Source organism: Elephas maximus, chromosome 26, assembly GCF_024166365.1.
Source record: "Elephas maximus indicus isolate mEleMax1 chromosome 26, mEleMax1 primary haplotype, whole genome shotgun sequence".
In the NCBI taxonomy this organism is placed as follows: domain Eukaryota; kingdom Metazoa; phylum Chordata; class Mammalia; order Proboscidea; family Elephantidae; genus Elephas; species Elephas maximus.
In genome coordinates, this window is record NC_064844.1 from 42,210,881 (window position 1) to 42,232,967 (window position 22,087).

General features: G+C 35.7%; 1 protein-coding gene across 5 annotated transcripts in view; it reads left to right on the top strand.

The window, feature by feature from the left end:
- Positions 1–22,087, top strand: part of STAG1 (stromal antigen 1) — a 520,715-nt gene that overhangs the window by 466,829 nt on the left and 31,799 nt on the right. For all 5 annotated transcript variants that reach the window (XM_049870475.1, XM_049870474.1, XM_049870476.1 and 2 more), the window contains 4 exons: positions 11,332–11,424; positions 12,982–13,156; positions 14,836–14,975; positions 19,639–19,740. In XM_049870475.1, the coding sequence (XP_049726432.1) occupies positions 11,332–11,424; positions 12,982–13,156; positions 14,836–14,975; positions 19,639–19,740 (510 nt within the window). The remainder of the gene's footprint in view (positions 1–11,331; positions 11,425–12,981; positions 13,157–14,835; positions 14,976–19,638; positions 19,741–22,087) is intronic.

The following is a 22,087-nucleotide window of genomic DNA, read 5'->3' on the forward strand; positions in this document are numbered from 1 at the left end:
ACTCGGCTGCTAACCAGAAGTTTGGAGATTTAATCCCACCTAGATTTGCCCAGGAAGAAAGGCCTGGCAAACTACCTCCCAAAAACCAGCCATTGAAAACCCTAGAGAGCACAGTTCTACTCTCATGCAAATAGGGGGCACCATGAGTTAGGATTGACTCAAGGCAACTGGTTTACTGTTATCCTAAAGCTATTAACTATTTTACTGAAGATGTTTGGATAGATACACAGGGATCTTAACGGTGGTTACCTCTGGGAAATAGAACTGGGTGCAGACATGAGAAAAAGAAACTTTACACTTTTTGTACCATTCGATACTTAAATTTATTGTTGTTGATGATTAACAGTGAATGTGTATTATCACAAACATTTTTTAAAAACTGAAAATAGAAACACCTCAATTCTCCATCCTAATCTCAGGTTTTGGTTTATCACAGAGAGCTCACAGGGCATTTGTTGAACTGGAATGAATACTAGAAAAATACTTGGAGTGTTCTGTGTCTTATTTACTGTAGCAACGTTATTCCGTTGTTTATAAATGTAATGTTAGTGCTAGAAGAGGATTTCAAAACTATTTGATAAAACCTGTTCATTTTAGATGAGGCCTGGTACTACATTAGTATCGTTATTACCTTGCTGCTGTTTGATATTTTTTAAATCACTTAAACATAAATGCTCTGAATAATTAAATCTTTGTAGTAATCCTATAAATTTGATGTTTAGATCTAGAAAATAATAAATTATACTTAATTAGTTTTTGGTGTAAAATATAAAGTAGAGTGGTTTTTGATAATTGGAGACCCTTACTTGGTGGGTACTTGCAAAAATCCCATTTAATAGATAAGGAACCTGAGCCTTATAGAGATTGAGATTTGCCTAAAATCACTGACTTGTAACTAGAGTACAAGTCTTTTGAATTTCAATCTGGTGAACTTCATGTTAGTGCTCTTTAAACTCTTTTATCTTTGAGCTTTTAATACAACCAGTTTTGTTGTCATTGCTTTTTATTTTGAAACAAATTTTCTAAGGGTACACTGTACACAAACTAGTAGTGTCTGTTAATTAGTTGGGTATAGCACAGTTACGTCACGTAGCCTGGCTTCTTTCATCATTCTGTATCCCCAAGGGCATTTAGCTGGAAAATTGCTCTGATTTTAAATGTCTCAATTTGTAGTACCACTGAGTTACAGATGAAGTACATGGAGAGCTTTGTTAATGGTACAACTAAAAATCTCTCCATCCTTTTTCTCTAATTTTTTTTTCCCAGAAATTTGAACGTAGTCCAGTAGAACATTGGGGTCTGTATATTTAATATTTGTAATGTTGACCATTTAGAAGCAACCTGAGAGTAATTTCATTTTTTTATTGTTGAATGTTAGTTAACTAATTTTAAGAAGGAATGAGCCGTTTAGCTAGCGAAGGACCTAGCCAACTAACCACCATCTGCTTTGTTTTCTCTATTCATTAAATACATTTATAGAAACTACCATTCAAAGCTCTGAAGGGATCATTTATATTTTTAATTAACACATTATTCTTACTAGTTCTTGGTATAAATATAGAGGGATTTTCATAAATTCGGGGCCCTTGGAGACATGCTTATTGGAAAAATATAGAAAAACGTAAATAAAATTAAAAGCACAAATCTTACCACTTGTGAATAACCACTGTTAATATTTGGTATTATTTTCTTTTAGTACTTTTCCTGTACATATTTTCTGGATATTATTGAGTTCATACTGTGTTGACAAGTTTGTATTTTCTCTTTTCAATTTACAGAGTAACATTTTTTTCAACAATTAAGAAATGTTTAGAGATATTTTTAATGTATGCGTAGTAGTCCATCTTACAGTGATACCATAATTTATTTTACCACTCTCCTCTCCTGGATATTTAGATTATTTAAACATTTTTACTAATAAAATTAATGCGATGGGCATTCTGGAGAAAAAGCTTGTTCCATGTTTTTCATTGTTTCATGTCATTATATTCCTAGAAATGGAATCGCCGAGTCAGAGTTTGTACATACTTTTAAGATTTTTGACACATATTACCAAATTGCTTTGTCAAAAATAGTTTCCAAAATTTATTTTTCTTCTCTGTTGTCATGAACACTGTTGTTCAAGAGGTAATAGATGGTAGTTATATTTAAAGTTTAAATTCAAGTTATAATTTGATCAACAGTGCGCACTACTTTCTACAGTGAAGTGAGCACAAAAACGCGTGGGAAGCCTGCGTCGGGACAACACTAGCTCTGTATCTGAAGTGGAGGTGTGCTGGGTTTCACCACCGGGGGTTCCCTCTGTTCCCCCGACTTCCAGAGTGGAAGTTCTTGGGCAGCCTCGCAGGTCATGCTCAGTGTACTTTGTTCCGGTGCCCCCTAGTGCTGGTCCTGTAGAAGCAGCCTTCAGTTTCTCTTCTCTGTATCAGAAAACATCCTTCTTCCTTCAGCTCCTGCTGGACATATACAAAGACGTTTAAAGAGCCAGGTAAATAAGAGTTAGGGATAAAATAATACCCCTATTTCCCTTTTTGGCCTGGGGATCTATAATTTATTCTCAATTATTTTTGCTTCCTTGGGGGAGCAGTCCTGCTCTCAGTAGTCTTAGGTTTATAGTATTCTGTCTTACCCTGCATGTTCCTATTCTAGACTACAGTAAGGAGGGTCTATGGCGAGCATTCCTGCCTCTGGACCCTGGCCCTATTCCTAATCCTTTAATCCAAAGAAAGTCAACATTTTCCAGGTAGATACAAGTCAAGTTACTAATGAGGTGTTTAGTTGCTAAGTGTGTTCTTCCATTACTCTCTTCACTGAAGATTCTCCTCTGCAAATTCTAACTTGCTCACCCACAAACAGAATGGGGAAGGGAGGAGTGAGAATAACAGTAGGACTGATGGTGACCAAGCCCTGTGAGGAGACATGTTTAACCTTGCTATTCTCCCCACAAACCTACAGTCCTAGCAATGTACTAGAAATAGGCTCAAATGTGTATAAATCCATAGACTGCTTTCTACACTCCTTCCTTTCCTTTCTCTTACCCACTCCTTCAGAGTAGCTGTGAACAAGAGAGAAATAGTTCACACAGGTCCTCTCTCAGAACTCCTGTAATAACAAAATAGGGGTGACACCTTCCCCTCTGCAGAGCTAGCTACTTTGAAGGGAAGGGAATGGGGGCCAAGGATAAGAAATAGTAGCTACCCTTCTAGGAACAAATTTCCTTTTTTTTTTTTTTCAGTATCTCCCCCACACACACACCTTTTATTTCTTGAGAATTCTGTCCTCGCTAATTATCTAGTTAGTTTTAAGCCTTTCCATTAGACTTTTCTACAATTCCAGAGTCCTTCTTTGTTAGGTATGTTCTTCTTATGTCCAGTCACACGTTCTTCAATTGGCTGGTCTAGAAAAGTTAAGGGAGAAAAATCCAGGTCTTGTTTAATACCCTTTTCTTGTTCAGCTCACAGAATATTCTTTTTAAAAATCTGAAATACATAAGTAAATGGCTGTTCATACCAAATTCTGAACTTCTCCAAACTTGTATCCAACTCCAACATTCTAAAAACCCCTGGATTCCTACATTCCAATTAAGCATGCAATGCTATGTTGGCAACTCTGTTCTTGGGCCTCCATGTTTAGGGGCTTACTTTCTGGTAGGGAATTCCCTCTCACTCCTTCAAAGATAAGGCTTCACTAGCCTGTTCACCTAGATGCTGTTTTTACCTATGTGGAAACAGGGGGCTTTAAAGTTGTCTTAATTTTAAAATACCCAAATTCCTTAAGATGTTTAATACCACATTAATTAAGTAATGAGCCAGGATTAAGAAGATCTAGCCCAAGTAACAGTTACTAAAATTTAAAAATGTGTTTTAATTGAGCATAAAGCAATATTAAAAATATTTAGACAAAGCATAGAACTGTCCTCATTGCTGGGTTTTTTGGGGGTTTGGGGTGTCCACATTGCTACTATAGAGATTAGAGATTTGCTCTACTAAATTCATGATAAAAGCACTTTACTTTTCCTGTCAGGCCGTGTATTTGAATAGAAAAGAAATAGATGTCATATCCTACTTAATACCCACTGAATGATATAGTAACACATTTTCTTTTCTGTTGGTTTTTAATTTAAAATGTGTTTTTCTCAGTGGCATTTTACAGTTGTTAGGTATTTGTTAAATGACTTCTTGTTGCTGTATTTGTTTTTATTGTCCTTATAACCAGTTTATTTATATAAGAAGCTCCCAGTTTATAAATAGGCTACATTTCCAGCATTTTTTGTGTTGGAGCATGGACTTTAGAATTAAACCTGAATTAAAATTTTGGCTCTGCTTCGTAGTACGCGTGGCTAGATAAGCAAATTACTTCACTTTTGTGCTTCAGTTTTCTAATATGTGAGATGGAAATTATATTCACCGTTGGATAGAATTGTTGAGAGGATTAAATTCAAGTTAGAGTTTCAGTAAACAATAACTCTTATTTTCTTGTCATTAAATATCAACCCTACTCTATGCTTCTTCTCTAATCTCCTTCCCTGCCAAAACTAAGAATTGATACTAAATGAACTGTTGTCTAAAGCTCTGGGAGTGTGGAAACATGTTCAGTGGCTAGTGTAGGTTTGGGGAACAGTGTGATAGATTTTGTCCTCCATCTGTATTTTGGGTTAATTTGGGAATTCAAGTTTCTGATTTTGGTCCTAACAGTCACTACTTTTCCTCTGTCCCTATGACTGCTTCTTCAACTTCCTTCATCTTTGTATACTACCGAAAAGAGAAATCAGAAGATGTTTTGGAACTACATTAGGCAGCTTAAGGGTTCCTGGATCAGTAAATGGATTAACCTTTGAGGCAATGGCAGGAGTCAGCAGGTGGGCATTCAAATCATGAAGAAAAGAACAACACTGAAAACTAGGTATTGCATTTGGGATTTAAATATCCAATAGTCAATTTCTTGTATATTGGCAAAATGCCCCCAAAAGAGGCTAGTAACAATATTCCATACAAAAAAAGTCTCAGAAATAAAGGGTTTACTCCTCTGCAGTGGTGGAGATCTTTTTCTCTTGTTCACTAATGTGTCCCAAGTGAATGAATTTATATTCATCTGTTTTATCAAATGTAGTAAGGGTGATGAGTTAGTTTGGCTGAAAATTAAGTTATTGACCCTCGTTGTTTTACTGTGCTAGAGACAGATGAGCATAATACAGTTTATACCTCCAGAAAGCATTATAGCCCAATATGGTCTTGGCAACTATAACCTATGGACCAAACTGGCCCAACACCTGTTTTTGTAAATAAAGTTTTATTGAAACACCACCGTGTTCATTTGTTTATGTACTGTCTAGGGCTGCTTTTGTGCTACATTGAGTTAAATAGTTGGGATGGAGACCATATGGCCTACAGACTAAAATATTTACTCTTTGACCCTTTACGGAAAAAGATTGCCAACCCCTGGCCTAGTATGGTAACCTCTTAGTCTTGTTTACCAGAACTTTGTCAATTAGAAAACCCTGATTGTCTGTTCAGGGTAATAGAAGTTTAGTTTAATTTTGTGCTCATTTAGTATCATGAAAGTTGATCACTAAATTCTTAACCGGGTTTATTTTCATATTCTGAGATCTTTTATCTGACTTAGGTCTGTATTTTACTACTTTATTCTGTTTTATTTCTGCCCATTTCAGAAGTGTATATTTGTCAGAAAATGTTGAGCTAGTTCTCTGTATTAACTACTAGTTTTTCCATGGCTTCAGTTTCTGGCAGCGATTATATTAATGGTATTTAATAACTGTGGAAAAACAGTCAAATCTGGTCATCCTCTAGGTACATAGTATTGTGATGCAAAATAAAAAGGAATCAACATTTAAAATTTGTGTGTGTGTTGTGTGTATAGGAATTAAACTCTTTTTTTCTCACCAACTATCGTTATGAGACAGTTTATATTTAAGATTCATTTTTTCTTCCCAGAATGTTAGGGTGACTCAGGCTTAATCCTTTGTGCCTTTGAGAAAGCTTCTATCTGATATAGCCTGTATTATAAATTTGCCATCTTACTTGTGCTAGCCTCATTGGGAAGATTGGGGTCTTGCTGACCAGGGTGTATTTTGAAAGGATCATCTTAATTCCTTGAAAGAGATTTCTTCTCTAATGTTTGTCAGCGGATCGCTGATAAACTGAAACCAGCTTTAGCCCTTTTCACATTTGGGTATTTGTAGGTTTCAGTTATCTAATTCTTGGTTTCACCTTATGTACCAGGAAGCAGAAAACCTTAGCCAGGCCAATGAAGCAACTTGCAAAATGGATACAAAAGAATATAACCAAGTTATAACTTAAATCTTGATATGATCTTACTATCTGACCCATCTGAATTCCTTTCCACAGTGAATCCAGGAAAAGCTACTCTTGACTCCAAGCTGCTTTCAGAAAGTAAGAAAATACTGGTGTGATTTAGGAAAAAAAATTGAAGGGAAGCAACCATATCATAAGCATACGGGTTATATGGACTGAGAGAGGAGTAGTTTACTTTTATCTCTGGTTCACTGTTTTTGCCTTCAGTTCTACCCCCATAATCCAGGTACTGTAGCCAGAAAAGAAATTTATTTAAATAAAATTCTCTTGTGTTCAAAGTGGCAGAGATACTCCCTAAACATTCTCATTTCTTAAAATTGCATTCTGTATAATCAGGAAACTTGGTTCTTGAACTACTTTTTTCAATTTCTATTAGATTTTAGGTTTATATATAGATATATTTCAGTAATGTGAGCTTCACATTTCTTACTTCCACAATGCTGTCTCTTCAAGTTCACATATATTGATTTCTTCATATTCTAGAGTCAGAGCCCTTGTGGCACAGTGGTCAAAGCACTTGGCTACTAACCGAAAGGTCAGAGGTATGTACCCACCAGCCATTCCACAGGAGAAAGATGTGGCAGTCTGCTTCCATAAAGATTATAGCCTTGGACATCCTCTGTCCCATATGGTTACTATGAGTCAACATTGACTCAGTGGCAATGGGTTTGGATTTTTTTGGTTTATGTTGTAATGGTTTAAGAGCACAGACTCTGGAACCTGACTGCTTTGGTTTAAAAATTCCCTCTACAGCTTACCAGTTGTGTATCTTTGGGCCTGTTGTTTACCATATCTGTGCCTTTTTATGTGTAAATTAGGGGTGATGGCAATAATAATATCAATGCCTATCACAGTTCTGAGGATTCATTGAGTTAATATGTGAAAATTTTAAATTTGTGCCTGGCACATAGTAAGTGCCAGTAAATGTTAACTTATTGCATTCTACCCCAGAAGAAAAATTAATACCACATATAAAATGCTTCTATTTTCAGTATATTAAACATATTCAGTTTTTTTTCATAATGACTTACAGCTGTTATCCAAAAAACCAAAAACCCATTGCTGTTGAGTAGATTCCGACTCATCAGTGACCCTGTAGGACAGAGTAGAACTGCCCATAGGATTTCCATAGAGCGGCTGGTGGATTCGAACTGTCAACCTTGGTTAGCAGACAAGCTCTTAGCCACTATACCTCCAGGGCTCCTGTACAGCTATTATAGCAGGAGAGAAGTGAAGGTATCCAGAATATAAGGAATGTATCGAGTTTTCTCAAATTTAGAAACAGCCAGTAATTTGTATTTTAAAGGAATTTGAAGTGAATATACTTTTACTGTTTAGACCAAGCCCTTACTATTTGCCCTATTCAGAGTCTTTTCATATTTCTTTTTCTTTTCTTATTTTTTCTTTTCCATTTGAGTATTATTTTTTCTCCAACATACATTACGAATAAAGCCCATTCACTGAAACTTGTGTGTCGTCTTAATATTGGCGTCTTAGCCTGACAAATCTTGAACTTAAAAAAAAAAATTATTTAACACTCTGCAAATTTCTAAGGATACTACCTACCTAATGACCCAGCAATGGAAGCTTGCCTCAATTTCAGCAAAATCAGAGACTTTGAAATTATGGTTTCAGCATTTTAAATCACATGAAATATAGTAAGATGCCAACAGAATAAAGTAGAAAATTGTCAATGAATGAAAGTGGCAAGTTTTGAAAGCCACAAGAAACTAAATTCTATTCCCAGCTATTTGAAGGGATTTGTTATATTTGAGATTAGCTAATTGTACAGTATACAGTATCTTTGCCGATTAACCTAGATCTGTTTGTATTTATAATTCTCCTCAGTGTAACTAACTAGTTACAATTAAGTTAGCTTTCTTTGATAATTATGTTACATTCAAATCTAGGCCAAACTTTATTGTTATAGAAGGCCTTTGGCTTCATCACATGTCTTGCTTCTTAAAATACTATTGATTAGTCGACCAGTAGATTGCTTACTTAGTTGTGGTATTAAATTTACAACTCTTCAGGTGAATTGACAAGTGATCATTTTACAAAAGACACATTTGCCTGATAATTGACCTTTAAAGGAACATTCTGCATCCAACTCCAAAGAGAGCTAATTCCCTCCAACTCCTCCTTTGTGACAGCCAGGAAATCAGAGGAATAAAGGAGCTTTAATACCTTTTAGCATTGTTTTTTAACTCAATAATTATTTATTGTTTGATAGAGTATCTTGTTTTTCTATTAAAAAGCCAAAACAAAACAAAAAAAATCCATCCTGCATCAGTCCCAAAAGAGCTCTCTTACAGCCAGCCTACTTTTTTGCTGACTCTTTACAATCAAACTTTTTGGAAATAGTTACTCCCGCTTTATATTCTTTTCAACCATTGCTATGTGACTTCAGCACTTCAGCTCCCATAACTCCGTTGAAAGTGCTCTCCAAAGTCACCAACAGCCTCATCAATCCTTTATCTGTGGGACACTTTTTAATCCTTACCTTATCTCTCTGTGGTATTTGTCATTTTAAAATAACACTCCATCCATTTTTAAATGTTTTCTTTCCTTACCTCTGGGATGCCATATTCTCCTGGTTTTAGTCCTAGTTCTCAAACCAGTTCTTAGTCTTCTTCATAAGCTCTTTTTCCATCTATCTTTTAAATGTTGGTGTTCCCCAGGATGCTGTTAACAGCCATCACTGCATATTCTCTTTGGGCATTCTCGTCCACTTCCATCACCATCTAACGCTGAGGGCACCCTAACTTCTATTCTTGCTCAAATTCTTTCCCTTGGACTTTGCATTTGTTTATCCAGCTGCCTACAAGATACCGCCACTAGGGTATTTTTTTTAGAGACCTCAAAATCATCATTGAACTAGAATTGAACTGTTGCTAACTCCATTTGTTCCTTTGTTTCCTATCTCAGTGATAGTCCATCTAAGTAGGCAAGCTACCTAGCAATTAGGAGTAATTGTCAATAGTTCCTGTTCTGATTAGTCCATAAATTCTATCGATTCTGCTGCTTACATTTCTCTTACATCTGTTCAGATCTTTACTGCCACCATTTCATTTTTAGGCCCTCATTCTAGATTATTCCTATTAAAGGCCTTTGTTAATATATGAGAAAATACAAGGTAATGATTAAGAACATGGGCTTTCAAGTCAGACAACCCTAGCTGTGGATCTGTAGGTTCTGTTAACCTCAGTTTTCTTACCTGTAAAATGTGAATATTACCACTTATTTTATAGGGTGATTGGGAGATTTAAATTTATGGCCCTTAGAGTACAGATTGTATGTACTTATAACTGTCCTCCCTATTCCACACTATCCTCCATTCTTTTACACAAAATCTTAGCACTTCCGTGGTGAAGTCCTTCTTCAGTGGTTTCTTGTTGCCACCAGGTTGATATCCGGATGATTAATATGATATTTTAAATGGTCTTCCATAAAATGGATCCTATTTTTCCCTTCAGATTTCTCTCGTCTGTCCCCTATTTATGGTCCACCAAAAAAAGTCCAGCACCAATAAATTAGCAATAGTCCCTCTAAAGCAACTCCAGGGTTTTAGACATTTTATACCATTTCTAGAACACCTTTGCCTGTAGCTAGGTAATTATTGTTTGTCCTTCAGGACTCAATTTCCGTGTTATCTTCTTGGGGAATCTTCCCTTGATTACTTTGGACTCTGAATTAGGTTTTCCAGTGCATTCTTATCATAGCATTCCTTACACTGTATTTTACAGTTGTCTCTTTCCTTGTCTGTTTTCCCCAGTGTATTGTGAATGTTTGAAATTAAAGAACAAGGAATGTTAAAGTTTGGTTATTGAATGTTCATATGCAGGAATAATAAAGGCTCTTAAGACAGTGTCTTTTTTACTACTCTACAAACGAGCACATTCCGTCTATTAAAGGCTGCACTTTAGGAAAGGAAAAATGTGCATAATTTCTTAGGGATCGCTTTTTAAGGGAAGATCCCAAAAAGAAATAAATGGTATCTGTACAAAATAGATTGGCTTAAAGAACCTTTAGTTTAATAGAGTACTTTCTAAAAGTGATTTCTACATTAGCCTTTGCTTATGTAATTATTTATTCTTCATGGCTGTTGTGAATGTCAATACTGAGTTATCTGCATGTGTCTTCCTCATTAGTCAGTGAGAAGAATGAGCTCTGATATCACATATCCTGGGTTCAAATTCTTGCCAATAACGACTACTTCTCAGAATCAAGCTAAAGATTAAATTATAAAATACTGTAAGCCCTTAGACCAGTACCTGACCCATTGTAGGTGCCTGATAAATTTATATTTCTTTTTATATTTTTCAAATGTTCCACATAGAATAGCATCTGGCCATCTAATTAAATCCTATTCACCAGTCCAGTCTTGAGTAAAAGCCTATCCTTCTGTGAAGGCTCCTCCAGCCCAGTTCTCTCGGCTGCAGTTAGAATTAATACAAAATATTTGAACACTTAATTACTCTGTAATTGGTCTAGCTCTCTGCTAGAATGCTAACTCTTTAAGAGCATGGACACTGTCTTAAACTTGTCTTTGTTTCCCCTGACGTTTTGCAGAGTGCTAAGAATGTGGGAAAAGTTCAGTACCTTTCATTGATTTTTTTTTTCCCTACTTTTTCAGTATGCTGCTGTGCTCCCTCATCTTACTACCAGCTAGTATGTGTTATAGGAATGAAAAACATTTCAATATTATCAGCCTAAGTAAACCATATTTATAAAGAAAATCTGCTGAGGGGCAGTCATACTGAGCATTCCATAGCCAAACAGAACTGATGTAGTTATTTGGTGTTATCAGTTTTGCTGTCCCTTCCATTAGGACAGATAACTGGGAAATAACTATATGATTTGGTTCCTGACAGTAAATTTGGTTTTACTGATTTTCTTTACAATAAACCAATTTGGCTATTCTCCATGTATTCTGTCTTCTGGACAGTGTTCTAGGATACTGTAATTCATGCTTTCAAATTTTGAATATGTCTTACAGGAGGATTTGTTGGTATTGAGGAAAACAGTGAAATCCTTTTTGGCTGTTTGCCAACAGTGCCTCTCTAATGTTAATACTCCAGTGAAGGAACAGGTAAGACATTATCAGTTAAGAGATCAATAAAAACTAAAATGCATCAAAGAACAGTAAGAAGATATCATTTTTTTATGATAGTTCCTACCGTACAGGTTCGTCCCTAACATTTATGGCACTTGGAACAAGTGTATGTAGATGTCTGAATATTTAAGTTATAAAGCAAGCTAACAAACTGTTATATATATATATATATATTATATACAATACCCAGAACCCAGTGCAGTTAAGTCTATTCCGACTCATAGTGTGACCCTATGGTGGTGTAGTGGTTAAGTGCTATGGCTGCTAACCAAAGGGTCAGCAGTTCAGGTCCGCCAGGCGCTCCTTGGAAACTCTATGGGGCAGTTCTGCTCTGTCCTACAGGGTCGCTATGAGTCGGAATCGACTCGACGGCAGTGGGTTTATTTATTGATTGATTTTTTTTGTATCCCTTCTTAGAAATAAGTTGTCACAGGTCACTTCTTTATTGAGTTGTCAGCATCTAACTTAAAATGGTAACAAAGATGGTCTTCCTTAAACCTTATCCTCTAAACATTCTAAGCCCCATCAATGTTGTCTGGAAATACCCAGCTCTGTGGCCATTTAAACCAAAAATCCACCCTTTTTGTGTCAGCACTACTTGATGATATCCAAAGCTATGGCCTTGGTAAAAAATATTTCCCTAGAAGCTCTTTTTGTTTCCCCCTTTTCAAGTGGCTCTTTCCAAACAGTTCCATGTATTTTATGGTTGCACAGTCAAGGTATGACTCTTGCTGGAGGTGGATGGACAGCCAGGTGTATTGCTATCCCTAAGTACATGACAAAGTTGTGTTTTCCCACAGAAATCAATTTTTGGAAGGGGTGAGTGGATTTATTTGAGGCATCAGAGTCCTCAATTATCCCATAACAAAATATTTCAGTTATAATAAATTGAAAACAAGTTTATTTTATCTCATCCATTACATAGGCCAAACTTGGCAACATAACTATCTATATACTTTATATTTGGGGAAATGTGTTGAAAGTTCCCTTTTTGTGATTCAATTTGTTGGGAGGCTTTTAGATAATAGTTTTTAAGTGAATGGCCTCAAATTTTAAACCTACTGTTAGAGATTTTTTATATTGGATTTTTTTTTAAAGAACTCAAAATTGAATACTACATTACAATTAGTTGAATTATACAGTTTATCTTAGGTCTTCTGCTAATTAGTTAAGCAGTATATATTTCTAACCTCAGTCAGAATCTAATAAATCAATTTTGTATTTCCAGAGTTCAGTTGAACTCATTTTTTTTTAATTCACATCTTAACTGGTTTTGAGTTAACAGAGCCAAAGAAGAGAGAGATTGTTTTTTGTTTTTTAAAAAAGGTCTTAAATATTACTAGTATTTAATAAGGGGGAAACAAGTCATTTTATTAAGTTTGAGAATTCAAACTAAGTGATTGGAATTTAAATACTTAAAATTTCTTTGTGGTACTGCTATTGAACTGTGTTTAATTTATTATGTTTTCATTAACATTAACTTGTAGTTATATTCACACAATATTTTACTGATAAATTCCCTTTGTGTTCCAGGCTTTCATGTTGCTCTGTGACCTTTTGATGATTTTTAGCCACCAATTAATGACAGGTGGCAGGGAGGGCCTCCAGCCTTTGGTATTTAATCCAGATACTGGACTCCAGTCGGAACTCCTCAGTTTTGTGATGGATCATGTTTTCATTGACCAAGATGAGGAAAACCAAAGCATGGGTATTTATATCTGTTGTCTTGTCAGTATTGATCTTGTTTTACCCATCCCAAAAGAAACGTGAAAAAATTCAAATTTTACCCTAAAAATACTGGAATTTCTCTCTTTAAATAAAGATTAAGGGTAATACATTTATGTGGTTCAAAAACCAACAACATAAAGTACAGTTAAGTCTCCTTCCTTTAACACTGTACCTTAGAGATCTTTCCATATCAACATGGACAGCTTCATTATTCTAATAGCTACATAGTATTCATTGTTGCATATAGCATAATTTACATAGTGCACTTCATATTGACTGACACTTGGCTAGTTTTCAGTCTTCTGCTTTTATGCGCTATGCTATAATGAATAACCCTGTCAGTTTGTCATTTCCCACATTTTCAAATGTATGTGTAGCATAGATGTTGTTTCTAATTGAACTACATCCAGGTTCACAATTTTTCGAAAGGAAAGTATCCAGGTTCCTTTCTATTCCTGAGTGATCGTCATATATTACTTAAATAAATGTAAATATAAGATATTAAATGATGAAAGACTGTTTGATGAATTAAATGATGAAAGACCGTTTGATAACTTCATCAGTCAAAATTGTGTCGAGCCTGCAAAATGATAACTTGGCAAAATTTTAGAGTTGGTTATTTGTGAAATAGATTATTTAAGCACTCTAAAATAATGTTGGAGGTAAAACTGACCCACACATCTCTTTGATGCTATTAGACTGTTCTCTACTTAATGAAACACTTTAGAAAACACTAGACTGTGAACCAAAATGTCTTTATTTAGGGTCCATATTAATCTCAGGAGATAAAATTTACCTACTGCTTATCTTAAAGGATTTCCAACTTCTTAAAGCATAGATGCTTCATAGCATGACTGACTAGTTAAATGAGAGTGGTTAAAAGTAAATTTTTTTATGACTATATACATGTGAAGAAAGGAAGAGGCAAGCTGTCCCCAAGTAAATACATTCCAGGGCATGAAAGGGTCAGTACAAAGAGGCAGAGCTTGAAACAAATGTGTTTGCTTTTGTCATATGGAGCCTTACTGGGAAATTTTTTCCTACAACTAGAAATTGACAAATCACTGGGGAAGAAATTGACAAACCATTTAAGGAAGAAAAACACTACTTTTTTTTTTTTTAAGTATTTGATACTTTTTTTCAATACACATAACATGATTTGCAAAATATATTTTATTTTCTCAGCTGATAATATAACCATGTGCTGAAAACTACCATCATAACCATATATATTACCCCAAATATCCAAAAGAAAGCTTTTTCCCTCTGCCTTAAACATTTCTACAATTTCTTCTTTGTGAGTACATATTAGCTTATAAGGGATGTTGAAATAAGAATACACAGCATTTTTAAAAGAAAACAACTTCAAAATATTACTAGGATAAAAGGTATCAGAAAAAAAAACCTTTTTATATTTGGTTTGCATATCTTGTGTAATCTTTGATAATCTCCTATAAGATCAGAACTTTAGTGCGTGCTAAGTGTTTCATGTTTAACCAAAATTCAGAAACCTAAAGTAATTACTCATTACAACCAACTGATTTTGTCCCATCTACAACTGAATTACACCTATTTGTGAAGTTTTCAGTTATACAAATTATTTTGTTTTACCTTGGTTAAAAAGCCAAAATTATTAACCGATTTATTTTCTTTGATTAGAGGGTGATGAAGAAGATGAAGCTAATAAAATTGAGGCCTTACATAAAAGAAGAAATCTACTTGCTGCCTTCAGCAAACTTATCATTTATGATATTGTTGACATGCATGCAGCTGCAGACATCTTCAAACATTACATGAAGGTATAGTTTTCATATTTTTACTTCTCCTTCCTTCTAAATGGCAAGGAAATTTGTAATTAAAATGAAAGGATGATGACAGAAGTTAAAATTGACAACTTTCGTTTACGTATTACTGATGATTTTTTGATATAGCTAAAGTTTGTCTCTTTACGTAACCAAAAAAAAGCCAAACCCATTGCTGTCGAGTCAATTCCGATTCACAGGGACCCTGTCGGACAGAGTAGAACTGCCCCACAGGGTTTCCAAAGAGCGCATGGTGTATTCAAACTGCCAGCCTTTGGTTAACAGCAGAATTTTAACCACTACGCCACCATGGTTTCCCTCTTTTATATAAGTATAGGCTTTTTATCAGTCTGCATCATTGTATCAGTTCCATACAGTAGTAGTTTCCTAGCATTTATATGAAAGAGCACCTTTTATGAGGCCGTGGCTTTCTAGATCAACATCCAAAAAAACCCAGTGCCGTCGAGTCAATTCCGACTCATAGCACCCTATAGAACAGAGTAGAGCTGCCCCATAGAGTTTCCAATGAGCGCCTGGCAGATTTGAACTGCCGACCCTTTGGTTAGCAGCCGTAGCACCTAACCGCTATGCCACCAGCATTTTCTAGGTCAACATAGAAGAAAGCTAATCCCTCTTCTTTATGGCATCTCTTCAGACATTTTTTATAAGTATGCTTACTCTGTACCACGCCCTCTGTCAAGCACTACAGTGACAAAGATTTTTTTTTAATTCCCGCCCTAAAGTGGTCTAAAGCTAGAGACAGTCAAGCAAATAGACAATTACATTATACAGTATAATAGAGGTACATTTAGGAGTTTCTGGAAATACATAAAACAGATACCCAACTCTTAGAAAATGTGAAGGTTAGTGAAATTTTTTCAGAAGTGACTTCTGAACTAAGTCTGAGAATGAGTACCACCAATTAGTCAAATGAACAAAGAAGTAGTGGGAAGATATTGGAGGCAGATTGAACTCAGTGTACAGAGACACAGTGGAATATGAATTGTTTGAGGGAAATGCAAGTAATTTGATACAGCAACGTAGGTTACCGCTGAGAACAGAGCCAGAGATAAGACTTAAAGAAGGTGACAGGTCAGACCTTGTAGTGTGCTGAAAAGTTTGGATTTTATCCTGAGGGAGGTAAGATGTTGAAGGATTTTAATTTTCTTCAGCCATTCCTGATAACGACAGTATTTTAATAGACACTCACTTTCCTGGCTGTTCTTTCCATAAGCTTCATTTTATTCCTGACCATCTAACGACAGTTCTCAGAACTTTCATGGTGTCGTCTGACAGGCACAGATTGGAGCAGAGCACTTCTCAGTTTACATGTATTTGCCTTGTCTGGATGTCAAAGAAAGCGTTTTGTTTTGCATGTTTAGAATGTTTTGTGTGCCATTGATCCACTTGTGTTTTCACCCGTGTTTGGCTGTAGTCCCATCTCAGTTATGGCATAGAAAATAATTCATTGTATTTTGCTGAACAACTATAATGTGATGGGCACTGAGCTGATAGCCAGAGGTTTAGAAATAAGACATGATTTCTGCAGATCAGTAGAGAAACTGAAATATAATATTATGTAGCATGCTAATAATGAATGCATACCATAATAATGTATGCATTATCATCCTTATTCAATCTATACACTGAGCAAATAATCCAAGAACACGGGCTGTATAAAGAAGAATGCAGCATCAGGACTGAAGAAAGATTCATTAACAACCTGGGAGATGAAGATGACACAACCTTGCCTGCTGAAAGCGAAGAGAACTTGAAGTGCCTACTGATGAAGATCAAAGACTATAGCCTTCAGAATGGATTACACCTCAACAGAAAGAAAACAAAATTCCTCTGGACCAACTGGACCGATAAGCATCATCATGATAAATGGAGAAAAGATTGAAGTTGTCAGTCAAGAAATCAAATGACCTATTGCATTGGGTGAATCTGCTGCAAAAGATCTCCTTAGTGTTAAAAAGCAAAGATGTCACTTTGAGGACGAAGGTGCTTCTAACTCAAGCCATGGTGTTTTTAACCACCGTATGTACATATGAAAGCTGAGCAGTGAACAAAGAACACTGAAGAAGAATTGATGCCTTTAAATTATGGTGTTAGCAAAGAATATTGAATATACCATGGACTCCCAGAAGAATGAACAAATCTGTCTTGGAAAAAGTACAGCCAATATGCTCCTTAGAAGTAAGGATGGCAAGACTTTGTCTCACATACTTTGGACATGTTATCAGGAGGGACCAGTCCCTGGAGAAGGATATTGTGCTTGGTAAAATAGAGAGGGTCAGCAAAAAAGAGGAAGACCCTCAATGAGATGGGTTGACACAGTGGCTGCAACAATAGGCTTCAACAAGGCAACAATTGTGAGGGGGGTACAGGAGCAGGCGTGTTTCATTCTGTTGTACATAGGGTCGCTATAAGTCAGAAGCAACTCGACAGCACCTAACAACAACAATGAATGGCTGCCATTTATTCTGTGCCATTTGTGTTTGAGACACTGTTCTAAGGCTTTTACGTTCACTGACAACGACCCTGTGAAGTAGGAAATAGTATCCTAATTGCAGATAAGGTAACTAGTGCTCAGAGAGGTTAATTAACTTTCTCAAGATCAACTGTTAAGGTAGCAAAAGCCAGAGTTTGATTTTAGGTCTGTCTGACTTTAAAGACTGGCTCTTTCATTTGGACTACAAAGCCTCAGCATGCCTGTTATAGTGATAGATGCACAAAGTATAAAGCTAGCACAGAAAGGAGGGAGACAAGTGAGAGGAACTGGAGAAGGCTTTCTAAAGGCAGTGACTAAACAGAGTTTGGGTGGATCAGTAGGGGAGGGATCAATAAGCATGGAAGGAAAGAAAAGCCCATGCCAAAATAGCAGCATAAATATACCTGCCTGTTTAACCTCATTTTGTCCTCTGTATAGTCTAAAAGAAATCACGAAAGAACTTGCCAAACTGATACTGATATCCAGATATTGATATATTTTTCTGTTGAATCTCTGAAAAAATTTTATGACCTGTTAGTGACTGTCTGCTTGCTCTTAATACATCATTTCATTTCTAAGTATATATAAGCACTTTTTTAATAATGCATTCTGTAATCTTGCTTTGTTTCAACATCAAGTTCACTGATGTATTGTTAAGAGTAATTATTCCCAGTGCCGGTTGTTCATCAGTCATTTGAAGCAATTATTCAAAAGTGCATATTCCTGGGCCCGTTCAACCTAAATGAGAGTGTCTAGGATGGAGCTGGGCAATGTTTGGTCCCGTTATATATAAAGTCACTACGAGTCAGAACCAAGTTGATGATACCTAGCAATAAGTTTAGAGGCCGAGCATTGTTTTTTGAGTTCTTTGTTTAATTTTCCATATGATCTTCTTTCCTATTGGAAGATAAGAACCATGATTATCCTTCTCTCATCCTCCAGCACCATTCCTATTGTTCACAGTTCCCTAAAGAACACTGAAACAGTGTTTTCACAGTCTCTGAAACTCTTCTCGGAACGTGATTTATCTGGACTAGAAAACTCATTCATTTGGAATGATGTGATGCTCTTATCTCTTCAAGTTTGTATTTCAGTTTCATTCTGGCAATGTTTATCCTGTCCTCTTTTATGTGGTTGTTCACATTAGCAGGAAATAGACAAGCATAAAATGTGTTGAGTTCTGTTTTGTCCTTGTCATACCTTAACAATATCTTGGCTATATGGGTTTTTCCCACATTTTTTCCTACATGATCATTTCAAATCTGAACTTTCAACTGTCTCCCTGCTCAACCGCTTTAGCATATTGATGTATCTTTCTCTTTTCTTCCTCATTGTGATAATTCTTAACTGCACTGGGAGGACAATCCTTTTGAGCTATTTCGCCTTTTAGAGTGTCACATCACAGAAATACACACATCTTTTTGAAGATTTTAAAAATCTAATTGCTAGTCTAGTCAGGAAAGTATCAGGTAATGTCTAGGCTTTCCCTTGCCTCTACCTCACAAATGCCAGACAGTATACTCACTTCTCCATATGGGTTTTAGACTTTAACTTGGAAATAACATCTAAATTTAATGGTTTCAAATAAAGCCTTTCCTAATTGTTTACTCATATGAAAAAAATTTTTAATCCTGTGTTGAAAACCTGAGTTTAAAAGTTACTTAAAATTTTCCCAGTCACAACTGAAGATACCAGTGTTTTTATTTTTCAAATTAGTAAAACATAGACATGTTGGGGAAAAAAATCAGATAATATACAGTAGTATTAAATGAAGAGTTAAGTTTGTTACCCTAGTCTATCCTTCCTCCGTATTCAGGCCCACTCCCAAGAGGTAAGCAGTTTTAACTGTTTTTTAGTTTTAGTTCTTCAGGAGATTTTGACGACAGTTCTGTTCTTGATTTGTCCATTTTAAATAGTGTCTATTGAATCCGCGTCATGAAGGAGGAGGATTTTTGCTCGAATCCCATTGTATTATTAGTAGTTTTTAAATAACCTTGAATATCCAGTGTGTAGTCCTTTATCTTTAGACAGTATCTTTAACTCCCATTATGTTTAAGATTGAGAAATTAAACACCTCTGTACTCATCTCTCCATTCCCTCCACCAAACCATTCTTTATATCATGAAATTTTGATCATTTTAAAGCTACATTTTCTTTTCCTTACAGTATTATAATGACTATGGTGATATTATTAAGGAAACATTGAGTAAAACCAGGCAGATTGATAAAATCCAGTGTGCCAAGACCCTCATTCTCAGCTTGCAACAGGTAAGAGAAATTTGGAAGGATATAGAGTGGAAATAACATTATTGAGTGCTTAGTACGTGCTAGGTATCTTATCTCATTTAAATTATGTCATTATATCAGTATATTCCTGTGGATACTTTCTGACATGTCTTATGTATCTTTCCTGTTCACATTTCAAATAGATGAAATCCTAAGGTAATCTACTTTTGGGCCAGGTGAAATGCCAAACTGGAATTTTTTTTTTTTTTTTTTTTATTGTGCTTTAAGTGAAAGTTTACAAATCAAGTCATTCTCTCATACAAAAATTTATATACATCTTGCTATATACTACTAGTTGTTTTCCCCCTAATGAGACAGCACACTCCTTCTCTCCACCCTCTATTTTCATGTCCATTCAGCCAGCTTCTGACCCCCTTTGCCTTCTTATCTACCCTCCAGACAGGAGCTGCCCACATAGTCTCATCTGTCTACTTGATCCAAGAAGCTCACTCCTCGCCAGTATCATTTTCTATCCTATAGTCCAGTCCAATCCCTTGGGCTAACAGAAGGCCTGGGGACTATGACCTCTGGGGTCCTTCTAGTCTCAGTCAGACCATTAAGTCTGGTCTTTTTATGACAATTTGAGGTCTGCATCCCACTGCTCTCATGCTCCCTCAGGGGTTCTCTGTTGTGTTCCCTGTCAGGCCAGTCATCGGTTGTAGGCAAGTACCATCTAGTTCTTCTCATCTCAGGCTGATGTAGTCTCTGGTTTTTGTGGCCCTTTCTGTCTCTCGGGCTCATAATTACCTTGTGTTTTTGGTGTTCTTCATTCTCCTTTGCTCCAGGTGGGTTGAGACCAATTGATGCATCTTAGATGGCTGCTTGCTAGTGTTTAATACTCCAGACACCCCTCTCCAAAGTAGGATGCAAAATGTCAAACTGGAAATTTTAAAAGAAAAATATAAAAATATATTTTTAAAATATTTTCAAACAAAAAGGGGGCACCAAGCCAAAACCAAACCAGTTGCAGTCAAGTTCATTTCAACTCATAACAACCCCATGTTGATTTCAATATAATTGAGCTCTATAAGGTTTTCTGTGGCTGATTTTTTGGAAATAAATCACGAGGTGTTTTTTCTTTGGAGGTACTTCCGGGAGGACTTGAATTGCCAACCTTTCAGTTAGCAGCTAAGCGTTTAACCATTTGCTCCTACCCAAGGACTCCTGTAGAGGCACCAGTAGTATCCAAATAATAAAATATGTTGGCTTTTATTGCATAAGATTCTTAGTAAATTAAAGTAGAGATTTCCAGGCATTTGGGAGAATGTGTATATGTATGTCTATGTATATCGGTGTTGAATTTATAATAAAGGTCTCATTTCAGATCAGTGGGGAAAGGATTAGGCTTATTCAATACATGGTGATGGGGCAATTCAATCAACAGAAATACAGCTAGTTGTAGTACCCTAACATGTACTCAAAATACTAGGTGCATTATGTATAAACACTACAAATTAAAAGTTTATAAGAGAATATTTTTATATCTCAGAGTAGAGAAGTTCATCCCAAGGAAGGAAGCCACAGAGTAAAAAAAAATGATATATATAAACTTAAAAAAAGATTTTGCATATCAACCAGTACTTTGAAGAAAGTTAAAAGACAAATGACATATTGGGAAGTATTATTTTCAGTCATACATAACAAATGCTACATACAAATCAGTAAGAAAGATAAATAAATCGCATAGAAAAGTGAGCACAGGATATGAAAAGGCATTTCTCAGAAGAGAAAACTTTAAAGACCAATAAGCATATGAAAAGAGGTATAATTTCATTAATAATCAATGAAATACAAACTAAAGCAGAGAGATATTTATCACCGCTGAGCATATTGTCATGAATTAAAATGTTTGATAATAGCAGTGATAAGGATACGGAAGAAAAAGGTCTCTTTTGAAAGAAATTGTTCTTGCCTTCTTGCTAAGGGTATTACGATTGCTTTTATATTTTTAGTACCCTGTAGCAGAGGTTTCGTAATTAACTGTTCACCTGTAGATGGACATTTGCATTGTTTGCAGGTTTTTCACTGTTACGGACATAAACCTACATCATATTTTTGTAGGCGTCAGTCCTAGAAGTAGAATTCTTGGGTCAAGGAGTTCCCACATTTTTATTTTACACCTAACAATATATCTGAGTTTGTGTATTTCTTCACACTCTTGCCAACAATGTGTAATATCTATTTTTCTTATTCTTTGTATCAAAGAATATATTACTGATATTCTTGCTGTATCAAAATTTATTTCCCAACCTGATGAGAATGAAATGTCTCCTCTTTATCTTTATTTACCTTTTCCTGGTTACTAATAAAATTGTGTAACTTTTTACAC